Source organism: Lotus japonicus, chromosome 1 (genome assembly GCF_012489685.1).
Source record: "Lotus japonicus ecotype B-129 chromosome 1, LjGifu_v1.2".
NCBI classification, from domain to species: domain Eukaryota; kingdom Viridiplantae; phylum Streptophyta; class Magnoliopsida; order Fabales; family Fabaceae; genus Lotus; species Lotus japonicus.
The window spans coordinates 77414374-77438424 of NC_080041.1; the positions used below are offsets into that span (position 1 = coordinate 77414374).

The 24051-nt window shown below is 36.5% G+C and overlaps 5 protein-coding genes across 9 annotated transcripts; 3 read left to right on the top strand and 2 right to left on the bottom strand.

The window, feature by feature from the left end:
* Positions 1 to 545: 545 nt before the first annotated feature.
* Positions 546 to 3002, top strand: LOC130713744 (RNA polymerase II transcriptional coactivator KIWI-like). Of its 2 annotated transcripts, XM_057563546.1 has the most exons (5): positions 546 to 681; positions 796 to 970; positions 1054 to 1159; positions 2560 to 2582; positions 2715 to 3002. In XM_057563546.1, the coding sequence occupies exons 2-5, from the start codon at positions 839 to 841 to the stop codon at positions 2772 to 2774; spliced, it is 321 nt and encodes a 106-aa protein (XP_057419529.1). In that variant the 5' UTR covers positions 546 to 681; positions 796 to 838; the 3' UTR covers positions 2775 to 3002. The 2 variants fall into 2 exon arrangements, with proteins under 2 accessions (XP_057419529.1, XP_057419524.1); XM_057563541.1 differs by having other exon boundaries at positions 605 to 970.
* Positions 3003 to 5246: 2244 nt separating this feature from the next.
* On the bottom strand, positions 5247 to 10902 carry LOC130713768 (NAD-dependent protein deacylase SRT2). The gene is made up of 11 exons (XM_057563568.1): positions 10723 to 10902; positions 10427 to 10469; positions 10093 to 10321; positions 9879 to 9944; positions 9131 to 9176; positions 8422 to 8582; positions 8195 to 8324; positions 7118 to 7282; positions 6670 to 6797; positions 5832 to 5931; positions 5247 to 5746 (listed from the first exon to the last, which is right to left on the bottom strand). The coding sequence occupies exons 1-11, from the start codon at positions 10759 to 10761 to the stop codon at positions 5696 to 5698; spliced, it is 1158 nt and encodes a 385-aa protein (XP_057419551.1). The 5' UTR covers positions 10762 to 10902; the 3' UTR covers positions 5247 to 5695.
* Positions 10903 to 11060: 158 nt separating this feature from the next.
* LOC130747081 (uncharacterized) lies at positions 11061 to 11654 on the bottom strand. The gene has a single exon (XM_057599904.1). It carries the CDS (start codon positions 11652 to 11654, stop codon positions 11061 to 11063), a length of 594 nt encoding a protein of 197 aa, XP_057455887.1.
* Positions 11655 to 12669: 1015 nt separating this feature from the next.
* On the top strand, positions 12670 to 16181 carry LOC130713805 (psbP domain-containing protein 2, chloroplastic). The gene is made up of 3 exons (XM_057563617.1): positions 12670 to 13065; positions 13159 to 13314; positions 14874 to 16181. The coding sequence occupies exons 1-3, from the start codon at positions 12772 to 12774 to the stop codon at positions 15126 to 15128; spliced, it is 705 nt and encodes a 234-aa protein (XP_057419600.1). The 5' UTR covers positions 12670 to 12771; the 3' UTR covers positions 15129 to 16181.
* Positions 16182 to 16371: 190 nt separating this feature from the next.
* Positions 16372 to 21159, top strand: LOC130713783 (amino-acid permease BAT1 homolog). 4 transcript variants are annotated; one of them, XM_057563599.1, is made up of 8 exons: positions 16372 to 16524; positions 17081 to 17239; positions 17323 to 17505; positions 18182 to 18301; positions 18488 to 18679; positions 19060 to 19365; positions 19834 to 20016; positions 20500 to 21159. In XM_057563599.1, the coding sequence occupies exons 2-8, from the start codon at positions 17129 to 17131 to the stop codon at positions 20989 to 20991; spliced, it is 1587 nt and encodes a 528-aa protein (XP_057419582.1). In that variant the 5' UTR covers positions 16372 to 16524; positions 17081 to 17128; the 3' UTR covers positions 20992 to 21159. The 4 variants fall into 4 exon arrangements, with proteins under 4 accessions (XP_057419582.1, XP_057419589.1, XP_057419569.1 ...); XM_057563606.1 differs by lacking the exon at positions 16372 to 16524 and adding an exon at positions 16599 to 17001 and having other exon boundaries at positions 17113 to 17239; XM_057563586.1 differs by lacking the exon at positions 16372 to 16524 and adding an exon at positions 16600 to 17001.
* The last annotated feature ends 2892 nt before the right edge of the window (positions 21160 to 24051 follow it).

Below are 24051 nucleotides of genomic sequence, written 5' to 3' on the forward strand. Positions count from 1 at the left end.
TGAGGGAATGAGTGTGACATAAGTGGTGGTTGGGCGGGTGCCCATGGTTTTATGGTAAGAGTGGCCAAAGTGAGATTATGGTTTACATGTTCGGAAAAGTAATTAGGGTTAAACAATGAGTGTTGTACGATTAAGTAGGTGGCCGAAGTTAATGACAGTTTCTAAGGGTTATGGTGGGTGCGTGTGGTGATTGTGTTTGAAGGAGAGCAAGGTCGCATGCTTTAAATGCGGGTGGCTTATCGGTGGCTAACCGCAAACATAACGATTTATGGAGATCAAGTTAACATTGTGGAAAGAAAAAAATGATTGATAATAAGAATAATTCAGCAATTAATATCTTTTTAGCACCAATCAATCTCAATTGTTTAAATTTAAAATAACATATCAAATTATGATTTAAACAAAATGCACCATTTGAACCACCTTTTAGTTTTTTTTTTTTCTCATCACTTAAAAATAAATCCAAACGTGTTACTCTTTTTTCTTTCTTTAGTCAATAATCCAAACATACTCTATATTCTTTCTTTGGTAAAAAATGAAGCATCGATCATGATCCATCATGGGATATCTCATATCTCATATCCATTTCTATTTTCTAACACCAAACAAACCACACTCGCAAATCGCAACGCAAGTGTCTCTTGCATTGTCGTTCCATTTGGGCGCCAAAAAGAATTCTAGGTTTTCATTTTTGGCCCTCTTTCATCTCTCAATTTCACCCACTCACTCAGGTCTCTATCTATAAATATAAATTGTTAATTTGCTTCTGTGTCTCTACATTCATCACTCACACAGAAGAAAAACAACAATAGTCTGAGAGAAACTAGGGTTTCGAAAAATGTCAGGGAAGGGGAAGAAGAGGGACGACCTAGACCGCGCTTCCGACGCCGACTCCGACAGCCACGCTCCGCCCAAAAAGTCCCTCAAGAAAGATTCTGATGAAGATCCCGATTCCATCGTCGTCTGCGAGGTTCCTCTCCTCTCCTCTCATCTCATTTTCTAGGGTTTTTCCATTTTTTGTTCCTCTTTTTCTGAATTTTGTTTCAAACGCAGATTTCGAAGAACAGGAGGGTTTCTGTGAGGAACTGGCAGGGGAGGATCGTGGTCGACATTCGCGAATTTTATGTCAAAGACGGCAAGCAAATGCCTGGGAAGAAAGGTTTGTTCAATCCTCCATTTTCATTTTGTGAAATGCTTGTTTGCTTGTCTTGTTGGGTTGAGAAATTGAATTGAACACCATGTTTAGTTTATTTATAGCTGCAATTCCTGATTCCAAAGTCATGGACCACTGTGAAATAAGCATGTCATAGAGTTGGAAATTTCACTGCTCTAGCTAGGTTATGGGTCCAAAATTGACTGCAGTTTGGTCCTTGATATGCTCTTTAAACTACAAGCGGTGATCCTTGCTTGTATTCATTTGTATAACATTTGCTAATCTGAGTTGTTACATGAGTGAACTGAATTGGTATCTTGTGGTTTGTGTTAGTGTATTGGATGTATGTTTGTGAGCTTAATTATCAATTATCAATTATCAATTATCAATTATCAACTATGTCATTTGCTTCCCATGGGGCATTGAAATATGCTCATTTTGTGAGAAAGAAGAAATTAGACTTTTGTGGGTTGTGAGCTTAATTATCAATTATCAACTTCTTGTACTTTAGCTCACTATTATAATAATTACCTCTTAGTGAGATTTGACTGGACCCTGTTGGAGTGTACTCATTTTGTGTGCTCGAAGAAATTAGACTCATCTGGTCATGGTCTGTGGTGTGATATGTTATTCAGAATAGTTTTACTGAGTGGCAACCACTGGGCGGTGGCTGGTTTGATTCTATGATAGAAGTCTTGAAAATTGTTAAAAACCTCATTATGGCTATAAGCATGTTTAAAAAATTTGGGGTGGGTTGGCTTTGTGAACTAAGTTTATTTATAAATTTAGTCTTTACCCTACTATCGTATCATCATTTTGTGTATCATTTTGTTATCTTACATATTTGTTTGTCTTGTGGATATTTTTAGCCCAATTGACTATTTAAGTACATTAGAGGAAATATATAATTATATAAATAATTAATTGAGGTAAAAAGATCCCAAGAGACAAACAAATTTGCAAGATAATTGCCAACAAAAGGGAGCAGTAAATGATGATTGGTTAGGAAGGAAAAGACACATGAATTTATAAATAAGCGTAGTTCACAAATTCAACACAGTTTTTTTAAAGCATGATTAGCCATGATGAGACTTTTGACAATTTTTGGAGACAAGGTACAATTTCTATCATAGAATTACCAACTAGTGGTCTCCACTAAGTAAAAACTATTCTGATACTTCACATATTAACCTAATTGATTGTTCATGAATAAAGTTAATATATCACACCACAACCTACAAAAGTTGTTAGTTTGCAACTTTAAAAAAAGTAGAACACCTAAATAAATTTCACTATCTTCTATTTGCCTTCACTCATCTCATCAAGTAAGATGATGTTTGGTCATAGTTGTTGACTTGATGATTTATAAGCATTGTTTTAAATGATCTTTGTCTTGTTGTTTTCAGGTATCTCATTGACCATGGATCAGGTACTTCTTGAAACCAACTGAATGTTGTATTATTATTAGTTTCTTTTCTATTCCCGGTTTGCATCTGTCGGTTTATCTTAAGATGCAGATCGAAAGATTTTGAGTTGTTTGCTCTCTATCTCTTGTATGCAGTGGAATGTGCTACGTAATCACATTGAAGAAATAGACAAGGCAATCAATGAGAGTGGTTAGGAAATGACAGCAACTGTATTTACTAGTCTAAATACTACACTATAGGTTTAGCTAGTTTTTTTTTGGCTTGTTAAAGGCACAAGGGTCATATGATTTATTTGACTATGCATGAAAAGCTGAGGTTGGAACCTTGTGGATTTTGATTCTGGAACTCTGGGGATTTGGATTTTGTAACTAATGTCATGTAAAGTTTCAGTCATATATTAGTAAAGTACTTTTATTAGCTTATGCTTTTGTCATTTCTTTAATTTTCAAAACTTCAAATCCTGCTCATCTTTACCTCAATCGTTTTAACCAATTTTGGTGGTTTTAAAATCTCTAGTATATAGTTCCCATGAGTGATATATGCATTAATAATTTCTTATTATTCTCATGCATTCTTTATTTTTTTGTTTTTGATATAAACTATGTAGATTTTTTTATCACTCTGAGGTAGAAAGAACTTGTCTTTGGAATATTGTTTTAAATTAAGTAAACATTCGAAAACATAGAATAAATTATAATTTGCCTATTGCGCACACAGCGTATTAACTTGTGCCGTGCATGTGTTCTGTGAAAGTTGTAGTGGATTATGTATATCAATCTGTTACTAGCAAGTATTCAATATGTTTCGGTGTAATCCTATAAACTTTAGTAGTAAATATCTGGACGTGGTATATTATAGCAAAACTTTTTTACATGTAACAGTACTTCATTATTTTTAATCATATTTGAAATGTTGCTCTTTGGAAACGATCAGCAAGTAAAACACTTAATCACATCTATTTGAGAATGGGCATTAGTTTTAACACCCCCTCAATTAATCCCCCACCCTCCTTTATGAACCAAAATGTCTCATCTACCCTTTAAAATTTAATTTCATTCCAAACATATCCCTTTGTCTACCTTATTACTACCATCATTTTTGTTTGTCACACTACCCTTCATTTTTACTCTCATCTCATAGTTTTCTTCATTGCCACTTTTCACACTTAATATATGTGAAAACATTTCATACTTTGTAAGTGTGAAATGAGGTATGTTCATTCTCTCTTCACCTTCTTCCTTTCGTTTTAAGTGTTCACACTCAGTGAGTGTGCAACATTTTCACACTCACTGAGTGTGAAAATGTTTCATAGTTAGTAAGTGTGAAAATTTCATTTTATCACTGTTGTTCGTATTTCACACTTTAGAGTGTGAATTTGGTTTGCAGTTCACAATTTGGAGTGGGAACTAGTTGTTCCGTTCACACTCAAAAGTGTGAAATTTACTTGTTTGTGAATTTTTCATTTTGATTTTTACCCTTTTCCATTTCAGGATAGTTAATCATGTCTCATGTGCTCATTGAGAAAGTCGATAATGTGGCTGAAGGGGATCATATCAAGGTGGATCATGTGAAAGAAGTAGATAATGAAATGGATGATATGAAAGAATGGGGTCACATATTGAAGGACGATGAATATTTAATGAATGCAATAGATGACATGAATGTATTATCTCATGTTGTTATGGTAGATTGTACAGAAGCCTTCATCACTGATAAAATATCACATATCTCATGTGCTTAATATGATATATACAATTTATTGACTTTATTAAATAATAAGCTAACCGTGTTTGTTGTTTGTAGAAATTCCAAAATCGGCATGAAAGTCTTTGATTGGGCTCAGTTGGTGGGGAAGAACAATGACTTTGTTGTTATTATGATAAGGTCTGACTATGGAACCTTGAACGGGAAGGAAAGTTTGACATTAGGGTGTGAGCAGGGTGGTAAATTCAAACCATACAAGGGAAATTTTGACATTAGGGTGTGAACTTGCATTTTTCGCACTCTTGAATGTGAAATTTAACTATAAAAAAATGAAATATTTAAAATTAAAAATAAAATTCTTAACAGTTGGTTCCTTCACACTCTTAAGGGTGAAATTTGAAAATATTTCACTCTTGAGTGTGAAATGAAAATATAAAAAAACCAAAAATTATTTTTAAAAATAAAATTATTAACAGTTCAATAACTCACACTCTTGAGTGTGAAATTTGAAAATGTTTCACACACTTGAGTGTGAAATTTAATTATATAAACGAAATATTTAAAATTAAAAATAAAATTCTTAACAGTTGGTTCATTCACACTCTTGAGTGTGAAATCTTTTTAAATTCTAAAGAAACGAAAAATTTAAAATTGAAAATAAAATCCTCAACAGTTGGTCCATTCACACTCTGATCCTGATCTTGAGTGCGAAACTGAATTGTGTTTCACACCCTTGAGTGTGAAACACAATTGTGTGAATCGAGTATGTTCATTCTCTCTTCACATTCTTCCTTTCGTTTTAAGCGTTTCACACTCATTGAGTGTGAAAAAAATGTTTCACAGTTAGTAGGTGTGAAAATACTATCACCCTTTGATTATCTCTTTATAAGAGAGGGTATTAAGGGAATTTAAAAAATAAAAGAGGGTGTGGGATTAATAAGGGGGTGTTAAAACTAATGCCCTTTGAGAAAAGGTAAAATTTAAGTTGATACTTTGTACAGAAAGTAGACAACATGAATACCAGTATCATTACATTGCGAATGACAAAAAATGAAGAATGACAGTAATAAAGTACAAGTTAGTGAATTTATGGCAACTTTACAGTGATGTAATGACATAATAAATTAAGCTTAAAGTTATTTAATCAATGAAACTGGCACTTCAAACATCTCCTCACAGAAATTTTTCTGTAATCTGCTCGACAAGACAAACTTCACCAACATCAACAATCACCTACATTGCTGCACCTGTATCTAGTATCTCTCCAAACATACTTGATGAAATCTAACATTCCTTTACTCGATGCATTTGTAGGGCATTATGGTGCAAAAGTGGCGTATCCATAGATGCATGATTAGGCGGAGTAGATTGAAGGAAATACAAGTTGATATTTCTTGCTATCCTATTATCATTACACAACAGGTATGCTGATGGATCCCATGTCAAGTACTCTTGGCAGGATCTGCAACAATGCAACACTTATAAGATTTTGGGATGATAAAAATGCAATGTTTAAAATTTCCAGTCAAGAACATCTCGGGCCATACCTCCCCCAATCGCGCATTGATTTTCAAGGGCACAAAATCATCTGCACGTGTCACACCCACATTTACAATCGCAGTAGCAGCACCAGCCTCATGAGCTGCTCTGCAAAAATCAAATTTTAAAAATCCAATTAGTTAGATATGCATCACAGGCATAGGAAAATGAAAACTTGATATGTAACTCTGATTCTCAATAGTAACAGCCAAGGAGAAGAATAGTCATCGTATTAATTTACTCCCATATCACAGAAAAAGGAATAGCTACCTTCAATCACATCATCCAGTACATGTGCCATTCAGTTATTTAACTCAAGATATATCAGTATACATGTACCATCAAAGGTTTGTTCATCCTCGTGTAAATTATAGATCCACATGTTTTATCTTGCGTGTAAAATTTTATATGGAGGGACTTCATTCATTTTATGAGGGGAATGGACCCTAGCAGTTCAGTTTTGAACTGGATGGGATGCAATTAACAAGCTACTAGAGTCTAATTTTTAAACATTGTTTTGATCTTCTATTTTAATATGAAAATATTAATTTAAAGGGTGGATTTGTGCAGTTAAAATTTAATTGCAGATGATTGTGATCCTTTAATAACAAAGCTGAATCTGTCCAGAAAACTATACAGTATCTTATTCTTGAGCATTTTTCATGGCAATCACTTATGAGTTTATGATTGATATTAAGTTTTGCAAGAATGATTGGCAAAGATGTAAAAATATGAAAAATGCATGTGTACTACCACTCAATCATGTTGCACATTATATATGATTCTTACTCAGTGGATACAAATTTAGATAATATTAACTCCATAACCAAAATATCTACATTCTACCTGACAAGTCGAAATGCAGACATGGTCATTACAGATGACCCTAGTACAAGAAAAGCATCACATCTCCTAGATGCTTCCATTGCCATATCAGCTCTGTCCTTGGGAACATTATCACCGAAGAAGACAACCTTCACAATTATGTACAATGAGAACATTAAGGAGACACTAACCAATTTATATTTAATTTACTTAAACAAGAATCTACATGTTGCTAGCATCATAAGGCACAAATTAAAATGATCAAGAGTCACTGTGCGTATAGATTCTTCCCTTCAGATCTATAAATTAAAGAGTGCAGTAACTCATATCTCTTATGCTTCTCTTGCTCCCACTTATTACCAGCTATAGTAATGATTACTGAAGAATAATTCTTTAGAAAAGTAACTGACTTAAGTATCCACACAAGTAAGAGCCAAATATTTCCACTGAGAGAAGCAAGATGGCTTACATCAGGTTTGAGAACTCCGTTGCACTTGTGGCACGTTGGGATGATAAAATCCTCCTCCCAAAATCTTTCATCAATCTCAATATCACCATCAGGCCTTTGTTTCATGCCAAAGCTCTTGTCTGACCCAGGGTCTCCATGGTCCAAATTTTCAATTGCTTCTGCCCACTGATTTAATACAAATCATGCAAAATTATATTCATCATAAAGGAAAGCTCAGAACAGTTGCATACATCCTATAGTTTTGAGAAACAAAACTCCAACTACTGTATTCATTGGTAAGTTATAAAGCAATTTTCCCATTTTCAATCAACAGTTATGACACAAGTCATGTTCCCCAACTTTCAGTATAAGGATCACATATTACATATTAAACACGTGTGAAAAACAATATAGTGATTAAAATATACAAAACATTTTCCTAAAAAAACTCATTTGACTTGGTATATCCTAGGCGTTATCCTACAAATTTAGTAACACCTACTAGATTCACGATTCAATTGTCTTAATATCTCCATTCGTAAGTTAGAATTATTAAGAAGTATAAGAAAATAAGTATTTAAGGAGTTAAGAAATCAGTTTCTTGGAGTGCATGTGCAATACAGGGTATGTTTTTTTAAAGCATTAAAGGTTTACTAGCCCCCAAACCACTTGGAATTTTTCACTAGAAATTCTTATCCCATACTTAACACCTATTTTTTTCTCAAACCATTTAATGGGATCACTGCTCTCGCTTTGTCCAACGGAGATGGATAAGAACTGACGACTGTATCAATGCTCTCCTTCAAGTACTTCCCTCTTCCTCATATGCAGAAAATAAAGGGTGAAAGGTTTTAACGGCAAAATCAACCCAAACAAACAATCAACAGCAATACTGTTTACACATACTACAACTATTTCAGCACGAATAATACACTCCATCCCCAGGACAAAGGGATCTTTTAAGTTTTAAATATCATGACTTTGTCAGTCCTGAACACACTTCATCAGAACACTTTCAATATAGAAATAATTTCTGAAGCATTTATTCCTTGACAACACATACGTGATATGTCCCTATAAACAAGTCCCAATACCAACCTTTGGATTAAGAGCCTTCAACTGGTCCTGAAATAAGGTACGACAAAAGGAATATCCACAATCTATACACATTACAGTATAAACAGTCCCATGTAACTCTAATGGGTTGCTACCAGCACGATGATGCAGCCTGAAACAAGATACAACAAAATTCCAGGGTAGGCTTGCTGTAATATCTCAAAATTTTCAAAGAAGCCAAATTGAATAATTGATGAATAACTAGATACCTATCAACATTTTGGGTAATGATAAAATTGATTCGGCCAGCTTTCTCAAGTGTTGCCAAAGCACAATGAGCAGCAGATGGTTGTGCAGCTGTGAATTTCCTCCATCCAGCATAGCTCCTCGCCCAATATCGCCTCCTGGATCGACTTGAACGGAGAAACTCCTTAATGTCAAAAGAAAGGAGAACTTAAACGCAGATTACGGTGACATGGAAAAAAAAGAAATACGAGATAATGTAGTCAATCAGGGAAATCCTGAGTTTTCATGACTATATTTGCCATTTATCTCTAGTTGATTTTTTCTTTTCTTCATGATCCTTATCATAGATCTTCAATTTAAATGCGCACACATTAATACCAAATTCCTAACCAATAAATGAATTATTTTTATCCTTTGGTAGATGGAAAGCACTCTGTTTGTCCAAGGTTTTCTTGCTTGGCTTTCCTGATATCGATATCCTATCCTTTGGTAGATGCCTACATGGAAAACACTCTGTTTGTCCTATAGGTTTTCACAACATGTATAGCAGGCATTATTTCTTTGGGCCCTAATATCTAAGGTATTTGAAAATGATAAGAAATTCCAAGTCATTAAAGCAACCAGCTAGAACTAGATATGCAAATGCGAGAGATCAATGCTTTCCTATCTTATGTAGCCACAAACACAGCACAATTAAAAAAAAAAATCTAGTTAAACCTGCCTTTAGCTCACCTGATGTGTTATTGGCCTGAAACCAGAACTATAAGCTCCATTGGGGCTGCAAGAAATAATAAATTGATATCAGCAAAAAAATGAAGAACAAAAACAAAGATAACGTCAGCATCATGAAAATAAAATTTAGTTTTTTCATTCCATATTCTCAAGATATCAAACTCAACAGGGATGAAACATATTTAATCTTTATGAACAAGAATGACACATCTTTTTGCGTGGATGGTGGACTCCTCCAATTGATGCATCATGCATGCATCTGGTTCCAAATAATTGCATAGTTCGCAACTCTTCTTTTTCTGGCCCTATTTGCCGCATGTACATACTACTAATGCATCATTATTATTATGAAATCGAACAATTAAAACCCAAAAAGCCAAGAGATTTCTTTTCTCGAGATTGACATAGAACATGTAACACTAATGTCAAAAACCTCAACCAACTCTACAAATGAAAATAAGTGGAACAATCTCAAAATTTTTATAGGCCCTACAGTTTGTAATAAAGAGGAAATGAGCACTTAACTATCAGAGGGAAATGATAGGATCAATCAAAGCATGATGAAATATTTGAATAGTTATCAAGCACAAAAGATGAACACAACCATTTAAACCTTTCCTGTCGCCATCAAAAAAATTTACAAAGTCCTCCAAATATATTAATAAATAGGACAAGAACTCGAAATAAATAAAACGTAACAAACAAACATTTTGGTTAACCACATGATACACAAAGTAAGTGCCAGAACCTTCTATAGTCGGGAATACCACACTCAGTACTAATTCCAGCTCCAGTCAATACCGTGAGCTTGGTACTGCACATTAAAATTGAAATTCAGTTAGGGAACTGTTAAATATCGCAAATTGTAAATTAACAAAGTACTGTTAAGTATGATCAGAGCTCTAAAATATACTTCTAAGTTCTAACTGAATATATGATGATTGATGAGTATGAAAAATAACCTTTGGTCAAAAAATTGATACAAAAGGTTAAGATCTTTGGCGCTAGGAGGATCTGCATCAGGAACTACCTTCTTGTCCCTCAAGGCATTAGATGGGGCTTTTTCATCATTTATTGGCAATGTTCCCGGTGCAGAAATCCGCCATGAGGTTTGAACAAACTTCACACAACCCTTAAAGGGTAAGAGTCTGCTGCTGCTGCCTCTTCTTGCAAAGTGCCAATTTTCAGTCCCTGGACAAACAAGAAACAACATATGCAGGAACATATAGCAATAGTTAGTCAAATAAGCCACAATTGTAAGGAACTAAGTGGAAGAAAGAAGAAAGCAATGCTTGCCTGTTATAAAACTCCCTAGAAGTTTCCTGGCAACTCCAAGAGACTGCAAGTTGAGAAATGAATTCACATGTATCAAACACTACTACCATTGATAAAGCTACAGTGTTGTGTAAAAATGTATGAATCAGAGGAGAAGATACAGTAGTATTGCAATTAGCATTACAAAATTTGGAATTGACAATGAATGATGAATCAGAGTGGAGGAGAAAAATTGGAAGTGAAAATGCATGAATAAGATTTTTCATTGACATTGTGGAAATAGGAGGTTGATAGAGGGAGAGAGAAGTGGAGCTTACGGTGAGAGAAGGAGAGTGGAAACGGAGAGGGAAAGCCATGGTTGATGATGATGATGATGATGATGATGATGATGATGATCAATCTGCGTTCTCCGTTTCCATTGGTAACATCGTCCCTTTACGTTGCACGCTTCTCCGCCGCCAATAACTCACCGTCACATCTTTCAGGGCCAGGGGGGAAAAAGCAAGACAATTTTTTTAATTAATAAATAAAAATTACTATATAAGACGATTACGTAAGAAAAATTTGTTTTGTTTTAATATCAATTTTTATTATTTACATTTTAATTCTTGAAAGTTTTTTTTGGTACATGAGATGAGATGAACAAAAAAAGAGACTACATCCTCAAAGAGGAGAAACCCGACGCATCCGCGAGAAGAAGCAAACCCAATCTTGGAATCAGATCCTCAATCACAACCAACACATCCCCTTGGCTAGCTCCGTGCTTCGCCAAGAAATCCGCACAAGCATTACCTTCCTTCAAAGTATGATGAAGGTTCACCGTCCAAGCTCGGCCCAGAAGATCCTTAATATCCCAAATCAATGAAGCATAAAGATGAGTAGAGGGCGACACCGATTCAACTAGCGTCACTGCAGTCAAAGAATCAGATTGACAATCAACTCTTTTATAACCCTGCTCCCAAACGACGGTCAAGCCATGGAAGAGAGCTTGCAGCTCAAGGTGGAGAATACACGCGTCATCCATGAAGCCAAAGAAGCCGCTCTTCCACTGACCTTGATCACTTCGAGTACAACCGCCAAAGCCACCCCGACTCGAGACACCCATAACGCTGCCATCAACATTCAACACCACGCAGTTATGGAGAGCTGGCGTCCACCGCACCAGATGCAGACCTCGAACGAAAACACCCTCAGACGTGCCAAACCCACGCTCTATATCTGATGCCATTGCAGTGATGCTCAAAACCATTCCCTACCAATAGATCAAATAATAGATTTTTTTAAATAAAAATGACCAGAAGCTCCAAAAAAAAACTTTAAAATAATAGAATAATATATGGTTTACTTTATATGCATTAACATGTAAATTTTTTGGCGTTAACTTCCATCATTCATTGTTATTCATGATCAAGCATATAAGAAGAAGTGTTGTGTTTCTCATAATGCTGGGTGGATTTGGTGTTGATGCATAACTAGGTGTTTGACCAATCAGTTTGACCATCTCCTATGTTCATCGCACGATTTTTTTAGTCGTGCAGGACCCAGATCATCTAGTCGTGTCCACGATGCTTTTTCAGCAAAATGACATTGCTAAGGTATGCCCCCTCCTATGGATCACAGGGTTATATTGAATACATATGACAACTATCTTCATTCATTAAGCGCGCGCCTAACTGGTGGAGTTGTGAGGGACTCTCATGGCTCTTGACATTCTTCGGGTTTGCTTCTTAATTGGGTGATGACGATGCTCTCTTAATGGAGATTATGACCATAAAACAAGGCATATCACTTTGTTGGCATAGAAGGTTCAGAAAGGTTCAATGTGAGTCTGATTGTTCAAAGGTTATAGACCTCCTTCCGTAATAGTTGTTTAGATGCAATTCTGGTTTATAGTGCAGAGATAACTTTGATCATTCTGCTTCTTCACCTAGATTGAGAGGTTTCATTGATTCATGTATCTAGAAGTTGTAACATGGTGGCGTATGGCCAATTAGCTCATGGAAAACATAGTCAATTTTTATTTTGAGAGACCATTCCTTCTGCTGTGTTTACTATTATCACTTCTGAAAGAAGAGTTAGTTAGGAGTTGTCAACAAATTATATATAAAATTTGACACACCATCACTTAAATATGTAAAATAATTCAATTTAATTAAGTAAAACTTTATATCTACCACGTCTTTAAAATACAAAGTGTGCATAAATAAAACTAGTTAAATACACAAAATTTTATTTTTAATGAAAGTAATTGATTTTCTGGCAAAAGGTGAAGTGAGGGGAAGTGAGTAAGAACTAAGAAGTAATCTGGATAACGATTAACGAACACATATCATCTCCCCTGGATTGAATGACACGAAATCGTTAAAATGGCTTTGAAATCTTTGTCTTCCACCCTCTTCCACCAACATTCTCAATTCACAATCTCATTCCCCAAATCACCTTCTTCTTCTTCTTCTTCACCTACCACCTGCACCATTCATGAATCCCACAAGCTATCACACTCTTTCAGCAAGAGGAACCTCATCCTCACAACTTTTCTATGGGGTATAGTGTTGCCTAATCCTGGTGCTTCACTGTTGTTGGCTCAAGAATTGGAGCTTCAGAGATACACTGATTCCAATGAAGGTTTCACTCTTCTCACACCCTCTTCATGGACAAAGGTACAGCTAAGTTTTAGTTTTTACTTGACACTTGGAACAAGCTTGGTTACCCAGATGAAAAATTCTCCTAAAGGAATGGTCTTTGGTTAACAGGTTGATAAGGCTGGGGCAACTGTTTTGTTTCAAGAGGCAAACATGGCAAGTAACAATATTGGGATTGTGGTAAGCCCTGTTCGTTTGACCAGTCTTGGAGAGTTTGGGACTCCTCAGTTTGTTGCTGATAAGCTCTTACAAGCAGAAAAACGCAAGGTAAACTGGTTTTTTTTAAACTGCTTCTTTTTGTGTGTGCTTTTTGTAAAATGCATGCTAAGTGAAGTGGTGACTTCTGGATTTGGTTGTGAATATCTTGAAGCTGCATTTATTTATCTTAGCATGTTGTTGAACTTCCTAAAATGATTTCAAAGTTAGCCATGCTTGGTTTAGCGTTGGGAGAAGTAATTTTGGATAGAAATAATTCACAAAATTGATTATGGTAAAAGTGAGTTGAAAAGTGATGTGATTTTTGTTTTTGGATATGTTCACTAGAAAAGTGATTTTTATAGGAAAGTAATTGAAATGTCTTGTGAGAAGAGATAAAATCGCTTTCATGTTAACTCAAAAACTTGGTTTTTTACTTTGTTTTGCTTTGGCCTCAACGTGATTTTGTCGGCCTAAAGAGCTTCTAAGAATTTCACCCAAACATGTTCTAATGATAAAAAACCACATTAGAGAAGATTAAAAGTGCTTTTTGTGTGTGCTTTTTGTAAAATGCATTCCAAGTGAAGGGGTGACTTCTGGATTTGGTTGTGAATGTATTAGAATTGTGAGGCCTAACTTTAGGCCGAAAGCTAGCTCAAGAGGTGAGGGTTGCGGGCTATCTTGGCCATATATCTAAGCAATGTGAGGCTTCTCAACACACCAAGGGTGGACATATGGAGAGTGGAATATGGAGAAATGAACATCTGGGAGTGACCCATATATGGGTGGTCTACACTAAACGGATTTAGGATAAACTTTGATACCATATTAGAATGTGGGAGGCCTGACTCTACCTCAAAAGCTAGCTCAAGAGGTGAGGATTGCCTTCCCATATATAAGGGTCATCTTGGCCACATCTCTAGTTAGTTAATGTTGGACTTCAAAACAAAATGTCTAGAACAGATCGCCTTCCTTACAAGGGCAAGACCACAATAGAGGATTAAAAGGAAGAAGCTGCAATTAATTTACCTTAGTATGTTGCTGAACTTTATAAAATGATTTCAAAGTTAGCCATGCTGTAGGGCATGTTTGGTTTAGCGTTGGGAGAAGTAATTTTGGTAAAAGTGAGTTGAAAGTGATGTGATTTATGTTTGGAAAAGTGAGTATTATAGGAAAATAATATAAATATCTTGTAAGAAGAGTTAAAATCACTTTCATGTTAACTAAAAAGGTTGGATTTTTTGCTGTGGTCTCAATGTGATTTTGTCAGCCTTAAGTGTTTCTAAGAATTTTACCCAAACATGTTCTGATGATAAAAAATCACATTAGAGAATTAAAAGTGCTTCTGTAGGTGAGCAAATATACATAGATACAATGAGATAGACAACGTAGGAGTTCTGTGCTGTTTTAATGCAACATTGCTGCTGTTTTTAGAACAAAAAATAACCATTTCATATTCATATAGAATTTTACATAGAGGTTAATACTGATATCACATATTTGCAAACTCTACCTCAGTTTGCTCATAGCCATACATGTCTTTAATTTCTGAGAAATGGTGGACTGATATCATATATCTATGTGATCTTATATCATTTTAATTTCTGTTAAATTATTTCCTCGCCGTTCAGGAAAGTACTGTGGAAGCTGAGGTGATTTCAGTTGCAGAAAGACCAGGGAAGGAAGGTTTACAGATTTATGAATTTGAATACGAGCTTGATAGCACTCGGGGAGGGATGAAGAGGATCTTTTCTGCAGCATTTGTGGCCTCAAAGAAGCTCTATCTTTTGAATATTGTTCACTCTGATAAACCAGAAAGTCCTCTTGATCCACATAAAAGAGTGGTTTTGGAGCAAGTTCTTCATTCCTTTGATGCTGCAACTTAAGCTTTGGAATGAAAAACTCGGTGTTCTGATTTTTCCCCTCACCTGAGTTTTGGTTCTTTTTGGTTTACCAACTTATGTTGAAACCTTATCATAAACAAGCAGACTGAAAAAATTAAATTTATATTGAACTCATTTCAGTGCACTTTGTTTGTTAAACTTATAACTACATATTATTTCAACACAAAGGTAAATAAAATACTCTATACATGCATACGAAATGAGATACAATGCAATATGAATTCCCCCAATAGAAGAAAACAAACATGTACAAATTTTACATGAGAGGAACATGAGAGAAGTTTCACATGAGAGGATCCTGATCCAAAAATTATAAAGCAGGTTGTCCAGGTCCATGAGAATCATGGCTGCTTTTACTCCCTAATTTCATTCAGACAATCTGCAGCCAAATCATGCATTTTCACATTGTTTGCTAACCAAGTGGCTCTGCCCCAACTTATTAGAGACAAATCATTCTAAGGCTCTAATCTCCCTTTTGAAGATCCACTAGATGCCCTCTTACTAGTGTCATATTATAACTGGAATACAGTAACAACAGCTCCTATGAAATTGTACTTAGGTTTTCTCCCATGACAAATTGACAGTCATCTTTTATAGATGAAATGCCATTGATGTATCTTGGTTCTGGTTCCAAATTGATTGTTTAGTTATGCAGAGTTACAAGTATCTCCAAGGCAAATGCTCAAATGTTGAGTAGTAATAGTGACTATACTACCAATTATTTTACTGAGCCTACAGTTATCAATGAATCTAGTTTCTTCCCCAGTGGTTCTTGTCAGAGAATTGCTAATTTGTGACAGCTGACAGCAACATTCTTGGTCAACATGGTGCTATGCTAAGGATATTGTTCGAGCCAGGAAGTCATCATTTGTATTACTGAAATTTTGCTTTTCAAATTAACCTTGTCCTTTCTGGTAGCAAATATTTTTGTGATTTCTTCTTGTTTATGCCAAGTAATCATGATGTATTTGGGATCCCCTGACTAGAAATTTGAGGTTCAACAAGCGGCTTCTTTGGTGTATCTTTGTCCTACATCATGAGGGCTACTTTTTTGTCTTTTCCCTTAGTGATGTAGATATATTGAATACAAACACCAGGATAGACCCTTGTGGCTTATGTGTAAACTTGCATGATCTCCTTTTATCTTCTGATTTTTCTCTGAAAAAGAGGGGTTCAACATGTTAAATAATTGTTTATAGAAGATATCCAAATTAATCTAATTTTCAGGATATGGTTACTAATCACTTGACCAAACTAACCAATTTTTCAGGCGGTTTGCTAAAAGGTTAAGCTAAGAGGAGAGTAGTCAACCCCATGTGGACAATTTATTAGTGCAGTTTGTTTTCCCATTCATGGAACATGACAACATGACGTGTGGGCAAGTGCTGCAGTCTTTATTAAATTCCACTTTCCACTCACATTTCAACGAAGGAAAAGTCAGACACAAGAAATACATCTTGAAAATAGATGCAATTAATCAATCAACTCCATCATTCTGCTAGTTTTGTATTATATTTAAATAATATATTATACACTAAGTCACAAATGGCTGTTCTGAAACGAACCAATATAATAAGTTGGCTTAATATTAGGGGCTCTTATGCTTGATTCATTCAATTTGCAAGCTGCAAAGTGTGAAATGGTTGTTCCTTTCATTGAACTGTGAGAACTAAAATAGTGACGCATGCATCAGTGGGAAAAAGATCTGGAGAAATTAATTTTTTTTGCTATATTGGTACTGGATGTGTCAATTGTCATTGTTTAATTCATTGCCTATAACAACCATTCAAATATTGTAACTAGTTTCACACTGAGCAAAACTACCATGTTTGAATCTTTCAACTGAAACATTAGAGTGAGTGACTAGTCAATCTTGTTCTTCTCTATCCTCCTTTTCTGTTTGCCTATATTTATGGGATTTCTGAATTTTGCAGTTATTTTTCTCTTTTCAAAATCTCCTCAATAGGAGCCAGGTAGGTTCTATGGGGAGTGAAAGCACCTTAGCGGAAGGAACAGGAAACAGCACAGCTATGGATTCAGCAGAGAAGAGGCTCAATGAGCTTGGTTACAAGCAAGAACTCAGAAGAGAAATGGTTATTCTTGATCTTGATTTTGTGAGAATAAATCAACTTTTTCTTGTAATTAACTCTGTTAAACTCTTCTATTTATCTTGCAGACTATGTTCAAAACTCTGGCAATATCATTCTCAACAATGACCCTTTTCACTGGAATTACTCCTCTCTTTGGTTCTAGCCTTCAATATGCAGGCCCTGCAACTCTTGTCTGGGGATGGCTAGTGGTTTCTTTCTTCACTTGCTTTGTGGGAGTTGCAATGGCTGAGATATGCTCATCGTTCCCGGTTTGTCTCTTCTTATAAAGTTTAGTTATGTAATTTTGTTGAGTAGCGGTGGCACTTTAAGGCTTAAAGGTTAAAGTATAATCTCTGAAAACATGTTTGATGTCCAGATGGAAAACGGCAGAATAAATTTTGGTAGATTAAAATCAATTGTGGATGAAAATATGATGTTTGGTAGTTATTTTGGAGAATTGATTTCAGACCCAAAATTATTCTTGTAGAAGCTAAAGAGAGTAGCTTATGCGTTGAACATAATAAATTGTGAGATTGTACAAGTGAATTTCACACCATCACCCAACAAAAATTCACCTTTTCATAAATGTATGCAAATATAAATCACTTCACTTTCAACTCACTTTTACTATAATCAATTTTACCAAATTCAATTTTTGATAAATTCGGATACAAATATGCACGCATCTCCCTAGAATTGGTTCTGTGTTACACATCATTTAGGGAGATAGTTAGTGTGGCTATATAAGTAGAGTCCACCATTGTAATTGGTATGTTGTTAATGATAATGATACTCTTTTCCCTTGTTTCCCTCTCTATTCTCTTTGTTCTTCCCTCTCTCCCTAATTCTATCCCTAACATTCTGACTTTAGAATCAATTATAGAAGGATTTCAAACATGTACTCAATTTATGAAACTAATTTACCCTTCATGTTCAATCTAACAGACGACTGGTTCTCTGTACTTTTGGGCTGCTCATTTAGCTGGTCCCAAATGGGGACCATTTTCTTCATGGTGCTGTGCTTGGCTTGAGACAATAGGGCTTATTGCCGGGATAGGGACTCAGGTACTTAAACTTTGGTCAAATTTCTACTTACGCTAATGCAAAATCACAGTGGACACTCACAAAAGCTATTGCTTCTGTCCATCGTGATTTTGGCTTCACAATGGTTTTCGCTGCGTATCCAAACATACAAAGTTTTTAAGAAAAAAGTTTTCATGGTAACTCATGCTTTTCATGGTTGGAAAAAAGGCATATGCAGGATCACAAACATTGCAGAGTATAATCCTACTTTCAACCGGCACAAATAAAGGTGGAGGGTACTTTGCCCCAAAATGGCTTTTCTTATGTATGTACATTGGCCTCACTGTTATCTGGGCAGCACTGAACACGTTTGCACTAGAAGTGATTGCCTTGATCGACATGATTTCAATATGGTGGCAGGTACTTTTTCTTCTTTGTATAACAATACTGCATTTGGATGGCCTAAGCTAGCTCAGTGCTTGTTTGAAAACTCTAAAATCATGGTGTAGAGAAGCAACTTCCCTTAACTTTTACTTCTGTTCACCATAATTTTGGTTTCACTGTGGTTTCAGAATGAGTTTCCAAACATGCATTTATTCTGTGATTAAGAGAAAATAATAGAAGTGAGAGAGAAGGTTATATTTTTACTTGATTAAACCCCAATAATATTTACTTCTGGATTTGCTTATGCTATAATTGTTTATTTCTATCAAAATTGTTGAAATGTAATTCACAATATGCTCAACAATTTGAAGGTTTTTTTGTGTGTTAGAAGGTAATGCCCTCATTCATTGTGTCAGGTTATTGGTGGAACAGTGATAGTGATATTGTTACCTCTGGTAGCACCAACTACAAAATCTGCATCATATGTATTCTCACACATGGAATTGGCCACTGATACAACAGGAATATCAAGCAAACCATATGCAGTCATTCTATCATTTCTTGTCAGCCAGTATTCCCTCTATGGATATGATGCTGCAGCACATCTAACTGAAGAAACTAAAGGTGCAGACAAGAATGGACCCATTGCAATACTAGGTAGTATTGGGATCATTGCCGTGTTTGGATGGGCTTACATCTTGGCACTTACATTCAGCATTCAGGTAAGAATATCTAAGTTTATCTCAGGAATAAACATCTTCAAGATATGATCAAGCAATAAAAAAACACTTCTTCCCCTCTTTGCCCCCAAGGAAAATGACTTTATGAAGCATGTTAGAATTTAGAACTCAATGCATATGTAGATATAAAAATGTAAATGAAGATAGTCAAAATTTTCAAGCAAAATTTAGGCTGAGAGATTTTCAGTTTATCATCTTCTGAATGGCCAAGAGAGTATATAGCATCAAGTGAGGGTTCATTTAGTTCGCTTGTCATGTTGACTTAGTGCATGTTTGGAAACCTTTCTATAATTGATTTGAAGTCAGAATCAATTCTAGTGAGAAGCTCCTGGATTTCTGAATTGATTCTGCCATAATTGATTCTGAAAGACAAACTGATCCAAACATGCTATTAAACTATACCGCTTTTGTCCAAAGGACGATAGTAACACCAGTTTTCAACTCTCTCAGGATTTTGGTTACCTTTACGATCCAAACAATGAGACGGCTGGAGCATTTGTGCCAGCACAAATACTCTATGATGCATTCCATGGAAGATATCACAATTCTGCTGGAGCAATCATTATACTATTTATCATTTGGGGCTCATTCTTCTTTGGTGGACTTTCAATCACTACAAGTGCTGCCAGAGTGGTAAGTGAAGTAACTTTATGTCTCTTTGTTTATTAGAATGGTAAGTGGGAGGTCTAGCTTCTAATTTACATCCTTTGCAACTGCTAGAAGTTATCTTTTGTGAGAATGGAAGTATTAGGTTATCCAATTTTTAGCTGTAATTTAGATTACTTATGTGAGAAGGGAAATTGATTTGTAGATATCCACATGGTGCAGGCACCCAACAGACACCCTGAGAAAGAAATAGAAGAGAGAGAAGTACTGAATGTGATATGTGATGAATGTGATAAGAAGAGAGATAGATAGAAAACTGGGTCTCTGTTTGTTATTTGTACTGATTGGATGCCTAAGTATCTTGCTGTTTGAGAAGCAATGGGTTTTTTTTCTTTTTTTTTTTGATAAGCAGCAATGGGGTTGTGTATGCTAGTGTTTGAACCAGAAATATGTGTTTGGGGTGGGAATAATGCCTCCTTACCAATGTGGTTTATCTTCAACAATTTTCAGGTTTATGCTCTATCAAGAGATAAGGGAGTTCCATACTCATCCTTATGGCGGAAACTGCACCCAAAGCACAAGGTTCCCTCAAATGCTGTATGGCTTTGTGCTGCAATCTGCATTCTTCTTGGTCTCCCAATTTTGAAGGTCAATGTAGTCTTCACTGCAATAACTTCAGTGTGCACAATTGGATGGGTTGGTGGCTATGCAGTTCCTATCTTTGCAAGGATGGTGATGCCTGAGAAGAACTTCAAGCCGGGGCCGTTTTATTTAGGAAAAGCAAGAAGACCAATCTGCCTGGTAGCATTTCTATGGATTTGTTACACATGTTGTGTGTTCCTTTTGCCAACTCTGTACCCAATTACCTGGGATACTTTTAATTATGCACCAGTTGCTTTGGGGGTGTGTTTGGGTCTAATAATGCTCTGGTGGGTGTTGGATGCAAGAAAATGGTTCAAGGGGCCAGTTAGGAATATTGAAGTTCAAAATGGCAAGGTATGATTCTTCACAAGTTTGAAGAATAATTGGTGGAATATCCTTTGTATTGTTCTCACGGATGTTGCCTTGACTTGTACATTTCATGATCAACATTATTGTTGAAATTATTAGGTAGTGATATAATGTTCAGTCATCAGCACAAAAAGGTAGAAACAATCATCTATTTGCTTTTGTCATGCTTCTAATTCATATTTAATTAAAATCCTAATGCGACCAGGTCATAAGCATATAAGTGCATGATTGAAATTTTTTCTACAATAATTCTAAAGTTAAAATCAATTCTTTGGGAAAAGCTTTTGTGAGGAGCAAGTTTTACAATTGCTTCCTCCACCCTTCCCCAAAAACATGAATCTTGGGTGAGTTGGGTCAAACTTGCTCCTGTCATTATTTTCTTTCGCAGTGACTGATACTGTTCTATCCTTCCACCGCCTATAAAAAATCACATTCCTCCTCTCTGTCTACCATGACCATGCTGCATGTAATGCCCTTGGTTTTGTGCAACCCTTTCCCCATAATATTCAGCAGTATCTAATAGCTCAGCCAGTAGTTTATAGAAATGTGAAGCATTCACCCATTTAGCTCTCATTGCAAAATCCTGAGGCAACTCATTTCTCTCCAATATGTCGAAGGAGAAGGATTTGACTCCTCCAAATAACAATCATTAATTTGGAAGTATGTAATCATAATCTCAACGGTTAAGATGATTTACGAGTTGAGTTGTGAATAATTCATTGTATTCATATGTTTTCTCAAACACTCCCTCAAGATTAAACAAACCCCTTCTAGGTGGGTGCCAGGGGCAAATCATAATCCCAACGGGTAAAATGATTTACGAGCTGAGTCGTGAATAATTCACCGAATTCAAGTGTTCTCTCAAACACTCCCTCAAGATTAAACAACCCCCTTCTAGGTGGGTTTGGGTGTTCTCCCAAACACTTCCCCAGGATTAAACAACCCCCTTTTAGGCGAGTATGCGGGAGGGGGGGGGGGGAAATTCTATCATAATCTCAACAATTAAGTTACGAGTTGAGCCATGAATAATTCAAGTATTCAGGTGTTCTCCAAACACTCCTCAAAATTAAACAACCCCCTAAAAAGCATAATTCCTTGCACAAGGAACATATTTTAATTTTTAAGGAACCAACTCTACACCTCGGCACACTCTAATGATGCCCAAAAATAAAGCAAAGATCTTAGCATCTCTAGTTGGGCTAAGGCACCAGCGCGGCGCGCTAGCGCGGCGCGCTGGAGATGCTCTAGTGCCTATGATGGCATGTCATGAGTTTGAGTTGTAAGTTTTAAGTTTTGCACAACAAGAAAACTAAATTATACTTAAAATTAAAAACTAATTAATTTTTGTAATTAAATGAAACTTAAATAGTTTTCTATAACCTAATCTTAACATGCCACCCTACAATAAAAAAAAGGCAGCCACCGCCGCTTCTCCTTCCTTCATCTTCACCGGAAGCACTTCCTCCTCCGTAAACCTCCTTCCTCCACAAGCCTCCTCCCTTGGAAACACTCCTCGATTGAAAGACTACCTCTGCCGCAAATTTTTTTTTTTTTAAGGTAGAGGCAAAATAATGTTACTTGTGAGTTGTGTTGAAAGTTGAAAGTAAAAGTCCCCCTTGTAATAGTGACATGGTTGGTGATACATTAACATGTGATGAAAACAAATTCAGAGCTTTGTGAGGGGACCCATGTTTGGAGCTTGTCGGGTTCAGTCTGGGAATCACTCCACATGGCAAAAGCCTTCTTTGCTTTCTCTACCATGCTTATAGCAGATTACAGTTACTGATAGTTAAGTTAGTTTGGTGACATGATTATTGAAGTGAGTTTATGGTAGTATGTGTATATATAGCTTGTTTGAGAAAAAAACAGGTACTATGTGTAATATTCGCGTTTTTAGAAGGTGAGAGTAGCCTTTCTCCTATTTACATGATTCTAAGATCAAACAATAGAAACCAAACATGCATCGTGTGTACCAATGGATTGTTGGTATATGTCTTTGAGGGTTTGAATATTGTTAATAGAAAAAAATTATCTTTCAAGAGCTACTCCGCTACTTGTACTATAAGGGCTCGTTTGACACGCCGTATTAGGCATGATAGTATAAGCTTATACAATACATTATGAGTTTATCCATTGTTTGGTGATGACATTGTATTGTATAAGCTTATCCATCAAAGTCCCCTTATACGTTAAAATGACGTATTATTTAATTCATCATGTGAGTGATAGATAAGACATGATAAGGTTGTGACGTATAAGTCACCAGCACCACCACCCTCCATCGCTGCCAACTAGCTTACATCACCATTGGCACCACCACCGCCACCGGTGTTGCCGCCACCACCCGATCACCACCATCGCCACCACCACCGCCCTACCGCCACCACCGACACCACAACCACCACCTTATCGCCACCACCACCATAATCGTCGCCACCACTCTATTGTTACCACCGACATCATAACCACCACCCTATCGCCGCCACCCTACTGCAGCCGTCACCGCCTTACCACCACCACCCTATCGTTGCCAACACCACAACCACCATCGCTTCCACCACCCGATCACCACCACCGTCGCCGCCACCACCGCCCTACCGCCACCCTATCGCCACCACCACCATAATCGTCGCCACCACTCTATTGCCACCACCACAACCACCACCACCACCATTGACTCCACCCTCCACCGTAGCCGCCACCCTACCGCAGCCGCCACCTTACCACCAACACCACCACCCTATCATCGCCACCACCACAACCACCATTGCTGCCACCACCCACCAACCTATCTCCACTGTCACCACCACCGCCACCAACACCAACCTACCACCATTGCCATCACCACCACCAACCTACCACCACTTCCATCACCACCGCCACCACCGTTATAATCACCTCCATATTTGATTTTTATTATATATCATTATTCAATACTTCACTAAACATAAAATTGCATTATTTTAAATGATATGGTAAATTATACAGAGTATGGTCAAACGCTGGATAGTATAAGAAAGTTATCAGAGCTTATACTATCAGGCATAATAC